This window comes from Mustela lutreola, chromosome 6 (genome assembly GCF_030435805.1).
Source record: "Mustela lutreola isolate mMusLut2 chromosome 6, mMusLut2.pri, whole genome shotgun sequence".
NCBI lineage: Eukaryota > Metazoa > Chordata > Mammalia > Carnivora > Mustelidae > Mustela > Mustela lutreola.
This window is the reverse complement of record NC_081295.1, coordinates 99,644,744-99,663,772: the sequence shown is the minus strand read 5'-3', so window position 1 is coordinate 99,663,772 and position 19,029 is coordinate 99,644,744. Positions and strand designations below refer to the sequence as shown.

At 42.9% G+C, this 19,029-nt stretch overlaps 1 protein-coding gene across 1 annotated transcript; it reads left to right on the top strand.

Moving 5' to 3' along the window:
• The first annotated feature begins 329 nt into the window (after nucleotides 1-329).
• On the top strand, nucleotides 330-18,599 carry LOC131834097 (glutathione S-transferase A4-like). Its single transcript, XM_059178259.1, has 7 exons — nucleotides 330-470; nucleotides 8,586-8,692; nucleotides 9,809-9,860; nucleotides 12,632-12,764; nucleotides 14,650-14,791; nucleotides 16,140-16,271; nucleotides 18,311-18,599. Exons 2-7 carry the CDS (start codon nucleotides 8,606-8,608, stop codon nucleotides 18,431-18,433), a joined length of 669 nt encoding a protein of 222 aa, XP_059034242.1. The 5' UTR covers nucleotides 330-470; nucleotides 8,586-8,605; the 3' UTR covers nucleotides 18,434-18,599.
• Nucleotides 18,600-19,029: the final 430 nt, after the last annotated feature.

The window sequence follows — 19,029 nt, the reverse complement described above, 5'->3', positions numbered from 1 at the left end:
CAGAGTCTTCCTGATTCCTCCTTCCGGCCCCTTGTAACATTTCTGTTACAGATGTCACATTCATCAGCTATCATCGTCTGTCACTACTGTTATTTTTAACACACGACATCGGTTTGTTCATATATTGATGCTGCCGGTCTTCTCCAACTAGAATGTGAGCACCGGGGCAGGAATTGGGGCTGTCACATCCACCATTTTAGACCGGGGGCCTAAAATAGTGCCTGGCACAGAGTGGTACTCATTAAATATTGGTGCAGGAAGCCAGTGAAGTCCTTCTTCTTACTTGGGCAACTTGGTATGCTCTCAGATCCACAAATAACAGATATAAAGTGAAACCCCAGAGGTGCGTACAAACTGGAGTGCTCCATTGGCTAATCCCTTGCGTGGGTGGGGCATTTAATGGGAAAGAGTTATAAACCCTCTCTTGATCTCCAGGAGGCACCCTGAGAGGAGAGCCGGGAAGAGAAAAGGTTAGTGGTGGATTTCTTACACACTTCTTGGCTGTGACTAGATAGTTATATTCTGTGGCCAGTTTTGCAGCTTACAGTCAGCAATTATTCTAACTTTGTGACTAATTTAGTGCCTATTATTTTAAACTTGCTTATATCAAAAGGAACATATTTTTATGCAGAGTAGATGGGTACATGAAAATGAGATGGCAAATGTATATTTAGATAAGGCCTTTTAAAGTTTTTCATTGCCTGTGTATGACATTAAAATGCCACCAGAGGGCGCCTGGGTGGCTCAGTGGGTTAAGCCGCTGCCTTCCGCTCAGGTCATGATCTCAGGGTCCTGGGATCGAGCCCCGCTTTGGGCTCTCTGCTCAGCAGGGAGCCTGCTTCCCTCTCTCTCTCTCTGCCTGCCTCTCCATCTACTTGTGATTTCTCTCTGTCAAATAAATAAATAAAATCTTTAAAAATAAAATAAAATAAAATGCCACCAGACCCCCGTACCACACGTGAAATGGAATTTTAAAAATATGTAAGAGTCAAGTGGTGTTTCAGTTGATTGATGGAAATAACTCACTTACCAGAATTGAAGCTTTTGAGCCATTAGATTTTTTTTTCTTCCTCAGACAAATCTCATATTTTTTTTTTTTAAAGAATTTATTTATTTGAGAAAGAGAGAAAAAGAGCAGGGCAAAAGGGCAGAGGAAGAGGGAGAAGCAGGCTCTCCACGGAGCAGGGAGCCCGAGGCAGGGCTTGATCTCAGGACCCTGGGATCATGACCTGAGCTGAAGGCAGACATTTAACCGACTGAGCCACCCAGGTGCCCCCAAATCTGATATTTCTGTATAAGTTGAAGAGAACACAGGCAGTGCCTCACAGAAAGGTCAAATCTCCTTCTTAGGTGTCTGCATATGCTTGGAGGATATAATTCAAATAACTTGACGAGGGGGCCTTCCTCTGAGGTCCTGTATCCCTGTGGGTCTATGCTAAGTTGAAAAGCAGAGGGGCCTCTAGTCAAGCCCTGAAATAATTTTCCTAGGACTTGTCCTAATCAAGGACAAACAGCGGATTAAACAGCGGTGCGGCAGGTGGTGGTCCACTGCGCTTATTCTCCCAGCAGCCTCAATCACCTGGCAGGTGAACGTCTCTTTCGTAGCTCAGGTCTATTTTTCATTTCAGTTTACAAGGTTGGGTGTAGACGTCGAGATCTCGTGAGTTTTGGAAATGTGACTCAATCCTTTAGACCCTAACGGAAAGGAAATATAGTTTCTGAAATTCAAATATTGGGCTTTTTGGAGAAATTACTTAGCATGCCAGCAACACTGGCCTAGAGCTACCGCCCTAATTGTCCTGTGACAGAAGTGACTCAAACCTCACCCCACCCAGAAATCTTCGGCTATTTGTTTTTTTTTTTTTTTTAAAAGATTTTATTTATTTATTTCACAGAGAGAGATCACAAGTAGATCACAAGTAGACAGAGAGGCAGAGAGGCAGGCAGAGAGAGAGAGAGAGAGAGAGAGAGGGAAGCAGGCTCCCTGCTGAGCAGAGAACCCGATGTGGGACTCGATCCCAGGACCCCGAGATCATGACCTGAGCCGAAGGCAGCGGCTTAACCCACTGAGCCACCCAGGCGCCCCGGCTATTTGTTTTTTTTGTTTTTTTTTTTTAAAGGTTTATTTATTTATTTATTTGACAGAGAGAGAGATCACAAGTAGGCAGAGAGGCAGGCAGAGAGAGAGGAGGAAGCAGGCTCCCTGCTGAGCTGAGAGCCCGATGCGGGACTCCATCCCAGGACCCTGAGATCATGACCTGAGCCGAAGGCAGCGGCTTAACCCACTGAGCCACCCAGGCGCCCCTCTCCTTTGGCTATTTGTGTATTAAAAATGTCAGGTGGGGCGCCTAGGTGGTTCAGTGGGTTAAGCAACTGCCTTTGACTCAGGTCATGATCCCAGCGTCCTGGGATCAAGCCCCATTCAAGCTCCTTACTCAGCAGGGAGCCTGTTTCTCCCTCTCGTTCTGCCTGCTACTCCTCCAGCTTGTGCTCAATCTCTCTTTCTCTGTCAAGTACTAAATTTAAAAAAAAAAAAAAAAAAATGCCAGGTAAGTGCTTGAGCTGGTATTCGGAAGAGCTAGTTCCATATAGGAGGCTTATCTTTTGATAACATGTCTGATTTTGCTAATAGGTCATGTTAGGAAAATAGAAGTAATTCCAGGCCATTATAATTGGACTGTAACTTGAAGGCTCTATTTAGCTATACTTTGAAACTCTACTGAAAGTCTCGGTGATGCTGTTAATATTGCTATTTTCCGAACTTGAACATACTCTTTGTCTGAAACATTACGTACTTAGGGCTAAATTGATGCTACATATCTCCAGTCTAGCAAGTTTAAGTTTTGTGGGGAATACAGGGCTACCTGGGAGAGGTGTGTTTTTGGTTTTTTGTTTTGTTGTGTTGTGTTTTTTTTTGTTGTTTTTAGTTGTTGTTGTTGTTGTTGTTTGCCTAAGTAACACATTTTGATCTGCTGGTTGTAATGAAGATAGCCCATTCTGATCCACTGGAGAAGCCAAAGTAAATGTTATAGCTATTTCTATTAATAATAGATTTAGAATTGACATCTTATATTCTGGCCCAGAGCATCTGCTAAAACTGGAAGCCTCTTAAATGAACCTCTTAAAATGTTCGTCATCCAGAAAATTCAATAAAATCCTACCTTTTGCCTGACTGTTCAAATAGTTGATAAAAACGTGTGCTGTTTCACCCCGGCTTTCCAGAATGGCAATAGAGTTTCGCCCCCAAAAGACTGGCTGCTTTCCCAATGTGTTTGTTCTGCAGTTAGGCGCATAGGGCAAAGAATGAAGACAAGGGAAGAGAGATAAGATCAGAAAGACTGTTAAAACGGGAAGAAATGAAGGAGGTTACCAGATTCTGAACCCACTTCCATGTTTATAGTTCAGGCACCTGACATTTCTTCCAGACCCGCTCCAGGATTGGAAAGAAGCTACACACCTGTTAACTTGGTTCAACTTGGGGTTTGAAGAAGGCCTTACATCTCAAAGGAGGTCAACAAAAATGATATAACATGGGAAATTCACTCATAATCACCCCAATTTCTTCTGCCCTTCTTCTTCTTAGCTACACACAATTCCAACACTTCACCATGTGCTCACCCTATTTTTCAGGCATCCTTTTCTGCAATTTATACCTGCACAACTGTCCCTGAGAAGAATGACCCACAGCCACACACTGAGCCCCTGATGCAATTTTACTGGGTTTTCACTCCAGACCTGGCTTCTCAAACTTCATTTTATTTTATTATTATTATTTTTAAAGATTTTATTTATTTGTTTGACAGAGAGATCACAAGCAGGCAGAGAGGCAGGCATACATAGCGAGAGAGGGGAAAGCGGGCTCCCAGCTCAATCCTAGGACCTGGGATCATGACCTGAGCCGAAGGCAGAGGGTTTAACCCACTGAGCCACCCAGGTGCCCCTCAAACTTCATTTTAATATACAAGTCAGTTGTCCAGGGCTCTTGAGAAAAATGTAGGCTCTGATTCAGTCACTCTGCCCCAGGGACTTAGAGTCTGCAATTCTAAGTTCACTGTCAACGTCCTGGGGAAGCCAGTGCTGCTGGTCCGAAATCACAGTCCTAGAGAATGACTTCCCTTCCTTTCAGAAGCAAATTTCACTGCTTTTCTCTCACATGAATGTTGCTGCCATCTGGAGACATGGATGTGTGTGTACATATGTTTGCATGTCTGTGTGTGTGTGTGTGTATCATTATTTGAGTCCTTACGGTGCTTAGCGGTTTGCACACATGACCTTATTTCCACCTCGTAATGACCCACATGAATTAGGAACAATTAGTCTTACTGCACAAATGAGGAAACTGAGGCCAAGGGAGGAATGGAACTTGCCCAACCAACTTGCCCAAGGGATAAATGGAGCTTAAATTTCAGCTTAGGTCTTGGCTTTTATTGGTACCCAGGGCAAACTCAGATATGAGTTCTTCCACATTTTCTTTTCTTTCTTCTTTTTTTAAAAAAAAAAATGTTATTTATTTTGGGGGGAAGAGGGAGAGAATCCTCAGGTAGACTCCACGCTGAGCATGGAGCCCAAACGGGGGGCCTGATCTCACGACCCTGAAATTATGACCTGAGCCAAAACCAAGATCGGATTGCCTCACCGACTAGCCACCCAGGCATCTCCACATTTTCTGAAAGATTTGGGGCATGTTTTTTTAAAAACCAAGGCCCACACTGTGACCATCCAAAGTATGCGATGACATCATTGCTGCCTTAGACACGGGCCTCCGGAGCTCTGGGTTGGGGGGTGGGGCGGGCATCCCAAGGCTCATCTCAGGTGAAGCTGCTTTTGGGGGATGTTTGCAAGCCCCAAGAGATGCCTTTCAATTTCCAATGTAATAAGCCCTTGGCAGGAAGCCTAGCTGGTGAACTAGGTTTAATTCAGAACATACCTGTTGGTCAATATTAGCTGCACAAAAACCAGACTTGTTTATGGTGAGCTCAACACCTTGGGTTCTGGATCTTTCAGCAGCTATGTTCGCAGAGTGTCTGCATTCTGGATGAAATCCAGAAAACACTCTTCTTTGTTCCCTTTATTTCTCATGAAAGGAATGAATATTTCCATTGTGATATGTGTTTTGTCCATTACTTTATTTAGTCCTCAGCCCTCACAATAGCCCACTGACATCAGTAGTGCAACCACCATATGCATTCTAAGGATTAGGAGACCGAGGCTCACAGAGGTGGGAAAAGGTTGTACAACATTAGTGAGGACTCACGACTCTATAAAGCCCAGAGCCCCCCTGCCTTTGAAAGATGGGGATAGTAACACACACTCACCATTTTCATTTAAGGACTGGACATAGTTGGGTATCGTGCCTGGTAGAGGGGCTGTGAATAAATGGGACTAGATTCACATCCGAGACCTCAGCTTTCTCAATGTTCATTCTCTTAGTGAACCCAGAGTGGCTATTAATCCACATTATTGGTTATAGACCCAAAGGAGCACAACTTTCCCTTCTCACCCGGTGAAAACGTCCCTCCCAAAGGAACACACCACCTTCCACTCCTGGTACTCAGCCTCCCATCTACCTGATGTCGCCAGCTCCCGCTGTTTCATTCCAGCACCTCGAAGGGCTCACATCTCTTGAGTGTTGCTCCTGCCATGCCAGCAAGAAGCTTGCCCTCTCTTGATCATTTTCGGACTACATTTTGCTGCCTCTCATCTGAGAGACTTCACTGGGTCTCTGAAATAAATACGATGTCTAGAGCCTCCAGACAGCCTGAGTGTTAGGACACTCAGTAGTCGTATTACGTTAACTGTCTCTTGTGGGCAATCTGAGGCTAGGATTTTAATCTCTGTAGGTTTCAAATGACTAAGAGAAGAGTCAGAAGAAAGACTATTCGGCCTGCATTTAAGTGACCATTCATTGCATTCTGGAGGCTACCAGATAAGACCTTTTCTGAATTCATGGTTTACACCAAAGGATAATGTTCAGCTCTGGCTAACTGGGGGAGCAGGATAGAATTACTATAAAAAAGGTGTTTGCAGGTGTTCATATGTCCCATATTCTTCCACCGTAAGATTTATTTCAAACAGGCGCGCCTGGGTGTCTCAGTGGGTTAAATAAAGCCTCTGCCTTCGGCTCAGGTCATGATCCCAGGGTCCTGGGATCGAGCCCCGCATTGGGCTCTCTGCTCTGCAGGGAGCCTGCTTCCTCTGTCTCTCTGCCTGCCTCTCTGCCTACTTGTGATCTCTGTCAAATAAATAAATAAAATCTTAAAAAAAAAAAAAAAAGATTTATTTCAAACAGAATTTGGACTGTTGGAACGTTTCAGGAACACAGAACAACAGAAATTAACCTGAGACCAGCCCTGGCTGGATTCACAGCCTCATCCCCATCTCTCAGAGCAGGTGGAGAGGGGTCAGACTGGTTGGAGCTCTGTGTGCTAAGCAGAGAGTGGAGAGAAGGAGCTCCTCTAGACAGGTGGTGATATTTAACTTCACCAGTATCGCTTTATTTTTGTCTGAAGGCAGCAGGATGGGTGAGACCTGGAAGGGGTTCTCAGAAGGAGGGTTTGAATCATTTGCCAATCACCCAGAGTTTGCTGCTGTTGGATATTTGTAGTTGTTTGTCTGTGTGTTTGTCTTGCTTATGTTTGCTCCTTAACCATCCTACTTAGGACCCTGGAGGTGACCAGAGAATTCAAGAGTTTTTTCACCAGGGAGAGTTTAACACGAAGCCACCATTTCTCTTCTCCCTCTCATCATTAATTTTGTTGCAAGGTTCATTCTAACGTGTGTTAGCAGTGTGTTACTACACTCAAACATATTTCTCTAATTGGGGAATTTGGGTGCCTTTTTAATCACTGTGTCTCCCAAGACAATAAAGTAGTGGGTCTTTAGGAATCTCCTGTAACTTTCAACACTCAGTAGCTAAAGATGCAAATTAAAAGGAAGGACTCCTGACAGCAACCCAACAGAAGCAGTGCCCAGAACATGACAAGACCACCGCAAGAAAGGAATTAGCATGGCTCTGGTAGCACATACACTATAACTGGAAAAACACAGAGATGACCACAGCTCCAGGCAAAGATGACGCACATGTTTGTGACGTGTTCCATATTAAAAAAAAAAAAAAAAAGGAGGAAAGGAATTCAATTTTTCTAAGAGTTAAGCTGTAAATGCAGCATATAAGAAAATAGGGTGGTTGTGGGTAGCATTGCTTCAAGATACTTTTAAGATTTTGTGAACCCGAGTGCCTTTGCTGTCATGATTGTGGGTATTTTACAGTCAAAGTTTTCATTATCAACCGAGCTACCGAGCTGATTTTTAAAAAAAATTTTTTTTTAAGATTTTATTTATTTATTTGACAGAGACACAGCAAGAGAGGGAACACAAGCAGGGGGAGTGGGAGAGGGAGAAGTAGGCTTCCTGCTGATTAGGGAGTGCAATGCGGGACTCGATCCCAGGACCCCAGGGATCATGACCTGAGCCGCCCAGGTGCCCCTACCAAGCTGATTTCTAATTTTTTGGTGAATTTTGTTAGCACAGGCAGCATCCTCAAGCAGAATCCCAGCTAGGGCAGGATACTTGGCAGTCTGGCACTTAGTAGGCAAAGGACCACAGTGAGTGCTGCGTTAGAGAGCTAAGGTCAGTCTCTCCAAGAGCCATGCGTCATCCCAAGGGTGCACCCTCCCAGCCACACCACCCCATGCACCACCTGTGCCAGAAGCTTGGCTTTCTTGCCATTTCCTTGAAGCATGCATTGTTGCCTATGGGGCCAGAGTGGCAAATGTGAGAAAGGGAGACCCAGTAGTCCTCTAAGTTGGTATAGAGCTTTTGGTATTCTCAAAGCATGTTCAGTAATCCTGTGAGACAGGCAGGGGTCACTAACATCATAACCACTGGTGGCCCTTGCCACAGCTAGGTGGAAAGTGCAGATCAGGCATGCTCCCATTATCCCTATCCTCTTCTTTAAAAGGTTGTGGGTCACCTAGTGCCATCCTTCCCAGTTGCAGATGAGGACATGCAGGCAGACAGAGGTACTGAACTGGGCCTAAGTCTGCCTAGCTCCCTGGTGCCTGGGTCGACTAGAATCCTGGTCCTGACTAGGCCTGCCTTTGTCTTTGTCTCCCCCAACACTCAGAAAAGTCTTGCAACAGAGACAAAAGCATGCCCAACTCCCATGGAACGTTTCAGTCCTAACCAGCCCAGCTCCCTGACACTGTTAGATAAGATTTTCTTTTTGCAAGGTCATTCACAAAACCATCATAATAACTCCTGGATCCTATCTCAAAACACCAGAGACTCTCAAATCTATGGAATACCTCAATACCTTGGTATGTATCGTTTGTGCTTTCTTTCTTCTTAAATTGTGAGATAGAGCATACATACAGGAGAGTGTATTTTATGTACAGTTTAAAGACTAGTTATAAAGACTGGTTGTTAATTTTGTTGAAGAAACAGAATATTAATAGCACTCCAGACTCCTCCCCTATGTCCCTCCCAAATCACACCCCTTGTTCTCCTCACCAGAGGTAACAACCATCCTGCTTCCGTGATCATTTTTCTCTTGCTTTTCTTATTTTTCTTGTTTTGCCCTTCAGAAAACCCCAAGCCCAGAGTCATGGCAACCAAGCCCAAGCTCTTCTACTTCTGTGGCAGGGGCAGGATGGAGTCGATCCGCTGGCTGTTGGCTGCAGCTGGAGTGGAGGTTGGTTCCTGACTGGGAAAAGAAAGGGTAATTTGGGTGGACTGGAGTGGTCCTCTTCCCCCTTCAAAATTTAGGATGGTACCATCAAGATAGATCCACTCTTTCCCTTTCCACATACCTTTCTTTGTAAGAGGTGAGAGAGGAATCACAGTCTTCTGTTTAACCAAGGATGGGAGGGTAGAAGCCTAGGGAGATGTTCTGGAAGCTTGATAGAGGCCCAAGAGGTCATGGTGATTCATAAGACAGAGGAGAGAGAGGAGTCTTTACAGGAACCAACTGATTTCCTGTGGTTCTGGCCCTGGCCTGACACCTCAGTCTTACTCCACCCCTGGCTGCCTAAGGTTTCAACCTTAGGCCCAAATGCAGTCTGGTTTCTTCTTGAGCCCTTCTCCGAAAGATCTGCCCCACTGGGATCTTTCCTTAATTCTGAATTCCCTAACCATTGACTTTTCCATAGATTTTCACAAATTCCTTGGAATTGTTTGGTTTCAGACAGGTGTGAACTTCTTTTTCCCCATTTGAATGCCATTCTTTAAGACAAGGACCCATACATGACCTTCTTTGTTTTGTTCACTTTATCCTAACCCCATCTCAACTTTAGGGGACCAAAAAAATCACTCTTTCCCACAGGAGTTTTAGGGATTCCATCAATAAATAATGACAACCCACCTGAGTAATAATCTTCAGACCCCTTTTCATTGAATATATGAGGATCAAAGAGAAATTTAATTTGACCTGAGAGGGATAATGACACACAAGAGAGAAAAGAAAAGAAAGCGAGGAATGGAAAAAGGGAAATCATTGAGGGAAGTTGATGAAAAAGACAGTAATTTGGAAAGAAAAAAGAGCTAAGTTGAAGAAAGGGGAAAATATTAATGGGACTGAGGAGATCCTATAAGTAGGCAAAGTCCAAAAGGGGTGCCAGTCCCATGCCCATATAAAGTAATCTACATACACACTGATGGAATTTTCAGCTGTGTGGAAATTGACAACTTTGTGGTTCCTTTTAAAATTTTCATTCTGAAAGTCATTGGGTACTTTATACTGTGAACATATCCCCCCCCCCACACACCCCAGGACATTAAAGTTATAACCAAGTTTCTATCCTCTATCTAGTTTGAAGAAGAATTTATTGAAACAACAGAACAATATGAGAAGTTGCTGAAAGGTGAGCCTAGACTTAGTCAATGTTTTCTTACTGGGAAAAATAAACATTTGTTTCTGGAAATATTCTTTTCAATACAGAACACAGAACTCTGGAGTGACAACTATAGAAAAAGGACTGCTCGCACTGAACCAGTGCTCACCCTGTCCCTGTCCCCAGGGCTAAATTTATCATCTGCATTGTGTTGTTAGCTGTCATAAAAGCTTATGAAGTAGACTCTGACCTGGATCTCAGTTAGAGATGGTAGCATGGGTTTGACTCAGCTAATTTGCTCAGTACTCTCCACCCCACTAAAGAATACTTTAAGAATTCTTAAATAATGATCCAGCGGATTGGAAGAGAGAGAGAAAAAGGGAAGGGGAATTTGAGCTAAGATACTCTCTAGTTCTCATGGCTCACATCCATTCTTTCTTAGTGGTTTCAACAGATTATCAGACACCATCTTATCACATCATAATAGTAGAACTAAGATTATTGAAAAGACCGAAATTTGGTTAAATTTGGAAGAAGTCCTCTTTCATCCTTATAATTCCCTAGAAAAGTTTCTCACACCAAGAAAAAATACAAATACTTTCATAGTGCTTTTTTTTAAAAAAAAAGATTTTATTTATTTATTGGATAGATAGAGATCACAAGTAGGCAGAGAGAAGATAAGGGGGAAGCAGGCTCCCCGCTGAGCAGAGAACCCAATGTGGGGCTCAATCCCAGGACCCTGAGATCATGACCTGAGCCAAAGGTATAGGCTTTAACACACTGAGCCACCCAGGCATTCTGACTTTTGTAGTGCTTCTTAACCATCTAACAGCCACAATGTTACTTTCCTTGCCTAAGGAAACATGGATATTCTCACCATTGCTGATAAACAGTCATGAAATTGACACATTTTTTTTTTTTTCAGAAACATTCAACTAGTAATAAGCAGACCTGCCATTTACAAACTGTATGACTTTGCAGAAGACCTTTAACTTCTCCACATCTTATCTCCTTACCATAAAATAAAAATAATCTCTGTGGTCACAGATAAAGCACACCAGTAGATCTCGCTAAATGGGGAAGGCTGGCTAGCCCTTTACCCAATTCTTGCCCAGGAATTTATTGTCTGGATTATCCCTGAAGTTCCCCATTCTCTTTGTTTCTGCCCTACTCTACCCCAAATGAGGCCAGTTCCTAGTATGTAGTACGGATTAAGTACATATGTATTGAATAAGTAAATGAAAGGCATCTCCAGAAACTCTTCCATGAAAACGACAATAAATAGAGACAATAAATAAAGACAATAATCATCTTCCATGATGATTCTGGCAAGAACTCTTCCCTAACAGCCTGTGAAATCCTCCATCCCTCCCTGAGTCTGTGATGCTGTTCGGGTGATTGAGACACTCTCCTGGGCATTATTATTAGTGAAGAGGAGACAGAGAGGGACTGTTGGCTGAAGCTCAGGTGGCCCATTTCTGTTGTGAGTTCGAGCAAGTCATGTTTGCCCCCTTGGCCTTCATAGTGCCATAGTCTACTGCATGAGTGAGCTAAATGGTCTCAAAGATCCTTTCCTATACTCTTGATACGAGAATTTTAAAAAAGCTTCTGAAGAAGATCATCAGTTCTGAGAAGCATGTCATATCTAATGGACCTCTGCCTCACTAACAAGCCGTAGCACAGAGCCCAGTTTAGATGCTCATTCAATGTTGGACAAATGTAGAACTGCCTTTAGGAAATGGAGATTTTACAATCTCTGCATTATTAATAGTACCAATATTTCCAAAGCACGGCCACAGGCATGATCTTATTCTTGCTCAAGGAAACTCTACAATGGGCAGATCAGAAAATAGGCTCAGGGAAGACAGAGACTTGCCTGAAGTCATCAACTAGACAGAGACACTGGCTCTCTGGAAAGTTCCTCTACTGGTTCTCATTAAGTCAAGTGGCAACAGTATTGGAAGGTGGGGAAATTAATTCTGGCCTTTGCCAATGCACTAATGAAGTCTGGTTCCTATTCTGGATAAGAATAAGGAATAAGTTCCTTATTCTCAGCAACATAGGGGTGGCAAAGGAAATTTAAAGGCCATTTATTTCTTCAAGACCCTATGAAAAGAGCACTATTTATAGTGCATCTTTAAATGCATTACTTATATAGGCGGTCACTCACAAAGAAGAAAATTTAACTTCACTGAACACTAATTATTGACAGTATTGTTTTACTTATCTCGTTTCATCCTTTAAAAAATCCTGCTAAATAGATATGATTACCATTTTAGAGCAAAGGAAACTCAAGCTCAGTTAGGTCATTCGCTTAAAGTCGCATGGTTGGGGAGGGCTAAAGCTGGCATTTGGACCTGGTCTGCCTGGGTTCCTACTGTTGCATCCGTCCTGCTGCCACATAGGCCTGGAGTAATACCCGTTATGCTTTCCAAGGAATTCAGGCCCCCATCCTCCACTCCTGAATCAGAATATCTGGGGAGTGGGGTGAGTATTTTTAACAACCCACCACGGTGAGATGATTCTCATACACCCAGAAGCACTTACACTATAACAGTCATAGTAAATGTACAGCATCTTAAACAATCGTGATTAACCAACAAACAAAAATGCATGAAACCATGAAGCAAATCTCAGATTTTCAATAAAGCAAATGATAGGCATTTCCTCAACAGCTGGGGTCTTTAGCTCACCACTTTGGATGAAAACCAAATCATTCAACAAAATTAAAGAGACCCTCCTGCAGGCTTACCAGAACCATGGAAGGAGAGTTTCCTAACCTCGCTTTGCTCAATCCACAGATGGACGACTGCTTTTCGGCCAAGTGCCTATGGTTGAAATTGATGGTATGGTGCTCACGCAGACCAGAGCCATCCTCAGCTACCTTGCCGCCAAGTACAACTTGTATGGAAAAGACCTGAAGGAGACAGTCAGGTAGCATAGCATTCACAGCTGTACTTGACTTTTTTTTTTTTTTTAATATTTTATTTATTTACTTGACAGAGAGAGATCACAAGTAGGCAGAGAGGCAGGCAGAGAGAGAGAGGGAAGCCGGCTCCCTGCCGAGCAGAGAGCATGATGTGGGGCTCGATCCTAGGACCCTGGGATCATGACCTGAGCCTAAGGCAGAGGCTTAACTCACTGAGCCACCCAGATGTCCCTGTACCTGATTCTTATCTAAGCTCTGTAGTCCTACACCGGCTGAGACCCAGTTACAGTGTTGCCTTTCAGTCTAGACTGGGGGGAGATGGCAAGGGAAACAACAGGGAGATGCTCTTGCTATACCCAAATGTCTTGTGCATAACAGAGTAAGTACTCCAGCGTTTCCTTTCACTACTCATGGTGGTGTGCATTCAACATTCTCATATTCTCTCCCCACTCCTAACAAAATATGTCTTATAAGATGATCTGGTAAACTCTACAGCATGAAGGTGGAAATGACTGACAGGGCAAACAAACATTGAGCATTGTATCAGTGGTCTATTACTACAAATAATGCTGTATAGCATGTCACCTTGAAACTCAGTGACTTAAATCAGCATGTATTTATTACTGTATCTTGTGGGTGTTGGCATACCTGGGCCAGGCTTGACTCCTCTTGGCTGGACTCAGTCATGTGACCTGTGGTCCTCCAGTAGTCAGCCAGGAGGCTCTGGTTTGGAGTGCTGAGTATCAATCCAGGGGCAAGTGGGCCCTATGTCTCTCATCCTCCCACAGGTAGCTTGTTCTTGGGGCAGCTAGGGAGGGTTCTAGGAGAGAGACTGAAAGCACACGAGGCCTCTTAAATTCAGAACTGCTCAATTCCACCTCATTCCTTTAGTCAAAGCAAGTCATGAATGAGATCATCCCAGAAAACGGTCATCTAACTTGCAATCTCCAAAATACATGGTAAGAGAAGCAATTTCAAACAGGGTGTGAAAAGAATCCTTTTAGAACACTGTAAACCAGTACTAATATACAAAAGCAATCTGTTTCTCATCGTTTTGATGCAATATGTTCATTGTTTTTTTTTGTTTGTTTGTTTTTTATAATTAAAGTGACCGGCTAGGTAACAATCTAACCTGTAAGAAAAATGATTTGTAATTCAGATGGGACAATAAAGTAAATTATGCTTTTTATATATGTTATAAAGCAAAAGACAAAGATGACCACTGAACCAAATTTGTTGGGCAATTAGCGTATAGGAGGGACACACAGACACACAACCCTTAATGTTTGCACACTGGTTGTAGAGGTAACTTGCTCAAGCGTAACTCCGCCAATAGGCCAATAATCCATGGTAATGTATCTACCATTCTTGGTTATTGTTGTTGTTGTTTTTAACCTTTTCTGTGTTTGTCAGTGAAAGGAACATTTTAGAGAATGAAATCCAGGTGTCTGTCCGACCTGAGTAGGAAAGCGCACTTTTCTTTCTCAGTTGCCAGGTCAGGGGAGGACCTGCTAAATTATATATTTTCCCTAAAGAAGTGAAAAGGCTCTGGTACCAATAGTCTCGGACTTCCGGTAAACTTCATCCGGTTGGGTTTTTAAAACCATAATAACGTATTTATCTATTTACGGCAGACTTCCGCTTGGAGGCACTCGTTAATTTTTTCCACACATCCCTTCATGCAGTAAGCATTTCCAGAGACCCTCGTATCCTCGGGTCCCTCGGAGGGCTCTGGGTCCAGAAATCATTCCTGAGCACGGAATCTTACGGGAAGGGGTGCGACAAGTCTTTTGTCCCTATATCCATTTCCGCCATCGCAGAGGCGAAGTAGCAAACCCCCATCCTCATAAGGTTCCCAGTGCGAACACCGGTCACGCGCTGTTTTGTCAGGATCAACATGTACACGGATGGCACCCTGGACCTCATGCTAATGATCGCGGTGGCTGCGTTCAAACCCCCCGCGGAAAAAGAGGAGAGTCTTGCTTTGGTCGTGAAGAGAGCGAAAACTCGTTACTTCCCCGTCTTCGAGAAGGTAGGCGGCAGGGACCCGGTTTGCGGCCGGGCGAGGACCCAGCCCAGCGGGGCCAGACGCCTAGGTGCTCTCGCGAGAGACTGGATTCCTGTCGGCGACGGCTGCGCGCGCAGATCCTGCGGGTGTGGGGGCGTGGCGGGGGGGGAGGGCGGGGAACAGGGGGCGGGGCTGACGTCCTGGAGCGGCCTCCAGTACCCTACCGCCCTGTTCCAGAGAGAGATGGGAACTGAGAGTTAGATTTGGGGCACAGCAAGTTCCCACTGCTGCTTCCCGGCGTGTAAGGATGCAGGGCTTATTTCCTGTTGCTGAGAAGAATAGTTCAGCAGTGAAGATCTCAAAGGACAAGCTATGATGGTGCTTTACTGCACTCGGACCAAAACTTTAATAAAGGCTTGCAAAACAAAAGGACGTAGTTATGTGGAACCTCTGACAAGACAGAATGAAAATAAATCAGATGCAATGAAAGGACACAGCATTTCTGTTCCGATTTTTAAAAATAAGCCATCAGCAGCCTAGGGCACCAACACCTTAAATTCACCGTGTCAGATGTTTCTTTACCTTTTATACTGGAGGCTGATCATGCCTCAAGCAAAAGACAAGATCTTTTAAATTTACAACTTTCCCGAAGTCATTTTGGAGTGAATCCTAATTACGAATGTTCTCGAAATACAACTGGTAAGGTTCCAAACTTAAAGGACAGCATGGGACATGGTAAGAAAGATTTGTTAGCAGAGGGCTCTATCAATTAAGGCTTGCCAGACAGAAGTCTGTAGGATTTCTCCTCAGTCTTAGTCTTGGGAAAGAATGATTTACTACTGATTAGTCTATAATGAAGAGTTCTGCCGGTGCTTCAAAGTCCTGGACGATCCAGTTCCTCTTTATTCAGGAGCAATGTACAGTGTTGTTGAAACACCTTCCATTTGAAAAATCAGTATCATTCTTTGAGCTGAAATGTTAAATGGGCTTTCTGATACAATTTTCTACTGTGGTGTAGCAGCCTGATTCTAACTAATTATGACGTTTGTGTCTCCCTATACTGGTGGGTATAGTTTTACTTAATCATCTGTAGGCGTGTAAGAGAGAGCTCCCTTCATGCCCTTCACTACCCCAAATACCTTGATAATCACTGACAGATTCCCAACAAGACTGTGCCAATTTACAGCAATGTTTATGAGTGTTTAAGACTTGCTTTCATCTGATCTTTTCCAAGCAGTCTTGGAGATTATCAAGAAAAAGATTCTTTAGTAAATTTGATCTGTACAGAAGATTCCCTGCTTTTGTAAGTGCATAGCCAGGCAAAATAGTCTTTACTTTTATTTGATATTCTTTGTTATTTCTCTTTGCTTAGATTTTGAAAGACCATGGAGAGGATTTTCTTGTTGGCAACAAATTCAGTTGGGCAGACATACAACTGTTAGAAGCGATTTTAATGGTGGAAGAGCTCGATGCTTCTGTACTTTCTGAATTCCCGCTGCTAAAGGTAGAGTATTCACTTGCACACGAAGCCCAGGAAATAGTGAATAGAAACGAAAGCTAAAATGAAATGCATCTCAAAAAAAAAGAAAGAAAGAAAGAAAGAAAAAGAAAAGAAATGCATCTCCAGGTCAATTTCAAAAGAAGACTTGTTAAAAATCATTATTTTATTCATCTTGGCAATTTTCTCCTGCTCACCCTACAGGATCATTAGGAAATAAACCCTTATGTTGGGAGAGAGATAGGTTATGTTGGCTTCTAGCATAAACATTGAATGCTTGCTTGCTTTTTTTCTTTTTTTTTTTCATGCCTTAAACATTTTTTTCTGATAAAGCAAGGCTGACAAGTCTTCCTTCGTTGTTTCCCTCCCCAGCACCCACCGGACAACTCTGCCTCCCTTTAGTACCCCCAATGTTGAGGACATCCCACCATGTCCCTCCACTGGTCAGAGCTTCTGCCTGGGTGTCACTGCCTGTCTCTGCTGCGTCGCCCATCCTTAGACCTCCGTCTCTCAATCCTGCCACTGCCAGACCTGAGCAAGCCTCTGTTCCAGTTCCTTAGAAACCTTTTATCTAAGAGAGGACCATAGGTTTTTTGGTTTAAGAATAGTTTTTTTTTTTTCCTTACTTCCAGTGAAATGGAATTTCAGGTTTCTACACTAGGCATTTATATGAAACAAAAAAAGACGGGACCTAACTAGCCTAATGCTACTACTGGATTAGACTCTTTGCCCTCTTATTTTACATTTTTCCCCCCTAAAAAGATCATACTAAATATTGTTTTGTGGTCCGCTTTTAACATTTAAAAAAATTATTATGAATATTTTGACATGTCAGCAAATATTCTTCTACAATATCATTTTATTTTATTTTCATGAGACAATAGAGTCCCATCTTTTTGAATAATCAGAACTATATAAAAAGGGCATAAATTGAGAAAACTCATTCCCACCACTACCCTCTCACCTTCCTGCCCCATAATCATTTTTATTAGTTTCCTGTGTACCTTCCCAGTGTTCCTATTTATGCAGATACAGCAAATATGAATATCTATTTTTCTCTCACCCCCACCCCTAGCTTTCTCTTACACAAAGTAGCAAATATATTTTGTTCTGCCGGGGACTTTTTATTTTTTCTTTCTTTCCTTAAAGTAAACCATGCATTCTAGAGTTTTTTTTCTGTCAATACAGGGACCTTCCTCTTTCTTTTTATATACAGTATCATTTTAAATTACCTGCTTATATACCTTGTGGGGACTTACCATAGTTTATATGACCAGTTTTCTTTTCTTGGAAAGATAGACTATTTTCAATTTTTCATTCTGTTAACTTTTTAAAAAAAGATTTTGTTTACTTATTTGACACAGATTGAGAGAGAAGGAATATAAGCAGGGGGAGTGGATGAGGGAGAAGTAGACTTCCCACTTAGCAGGGAGCCCAATGCAGGGCTTGATCCCAGGACCCTGGGATCATGACCTGAGCCAAAGGCAGACACTTATGACTGTGCCACCCAAGCACCCCACTCTGCTAACATTCTTAACATGATTTCTTTGCTCACCTTTATAATAAATTCCTAGAACAGGAATCGATAGGTCAAAGAATATTAATTTTTTAGAATTTTTAATTTGTGCCATCTACTTGTGACAGTGAGATTTTAAGAAGATAGTTTATTTTATTTATTTACTTACACTTATTTGAGAGAGAGCATGAGAGGGGAGAAGGTCAGAGGGAGAAGCAGACTCCCTATGGAGCAGGGAGCCTGATGCGGAACTTGATCCCAGGACTCTGGGATCATGACCTGAACTGAAGGCAGTCGCTTAACCAACTGAGCCACCCAGGCGCCCTTAAGAAGATAATTTAATTCACACTAAACACACTAGCCATTGTATTACCTTTCCTGGGAACACCTAGCAACTAGGTGTTGAGGGATTAAGTCAGATTCAACAGACTGGGCTCCAAAAGCTGACAGTCTAGACACTCCCATGACAAAGTTCTGTTTAAGGTTATGACTGCTATTAAGGCTCTGACTTTACTCGTTCTCATCTCAGGCATTTAAAACAAGAATCAGCAACATCCCTACGATTAAGAAGTTCCTGCAACCTGGGAGTCAGAGGAAGCCACCCCCAGATAGCCACTATGTGGAAGTGGTCAGAAGCGTCCTGCACTTCTAATGGCAGCAGGTCCTATCCTGGTCAACAGCGACGATCCGTCGGGTCACAGCATCAGTACGGGCTGCCCAGTGTAGTGAATTGTAGAATCTAGGAGTCAAGTGTCTGAAAAGAACAAAACCATACAACCATGAAAGAACAAACACCAATTAAATGCAATACAAAACCATTCTGTCGTGTGACTTTTTTTTTAATTGTAAAATGTTATAAAATTATTTTTATTATTAATGTAAACAAAGGGCTTGGAAAAGTTGAACTTTCTTTTAAGGTATCTCTTAGGCAAAGTCTCTTTTAAGAAGTCTCTTCTCTCCCGTGCCTGGGTGGCTCAGTTGGTTGAGCATCTGACTCTTGGTTTTTGGTCACATCCTAATCTCAGGGTTGTGGGATCCACCCTTCTCCCCCATGGGGCTCCGCACAGGCTTGTGCATGCTCTCTCTCTCTCTCAAATGGATAAATCTTTAAAAATTTTTCAAAAATTAAAAATTAAAATTGAAAAAAAAGAAAAAAATAAGGCTTTTCTCTCTTAAGAAGCCGAAAAGAATATACGCTTCTAGACCAGAGAAATGTGGTATCTAGGAGGAGTTTATTGAATTTATTGA

What these genes read in the sequence shown, in the direction of transcription:
- LOC131834097 (XM_059178259.1), top strand. Translation starts at nt 8,606, where the DNA reads ATGGCAACCAAGCCCAAGCTCTTCTACTTCTGTGGCAGGGGCAGGATG. An exon ending in ATATGAGAAGTTGCTGAAAG is followed by an intron (nt 9,861 to 12,631) that starts GTGAGCCTAGAC and finishes CTCAATCCACAG; the next exon opens with ATGGACGACTGCTTTTCGGC. An exon ending in GACCTGAAGGAGACAGTCAG is followed by an intron (nt 12,765 to 14,649) that starts GTAGCATAGCAT and finishes CTGTTTTGTCAG; the next exon opens with GATCAACATGTACACGGATG.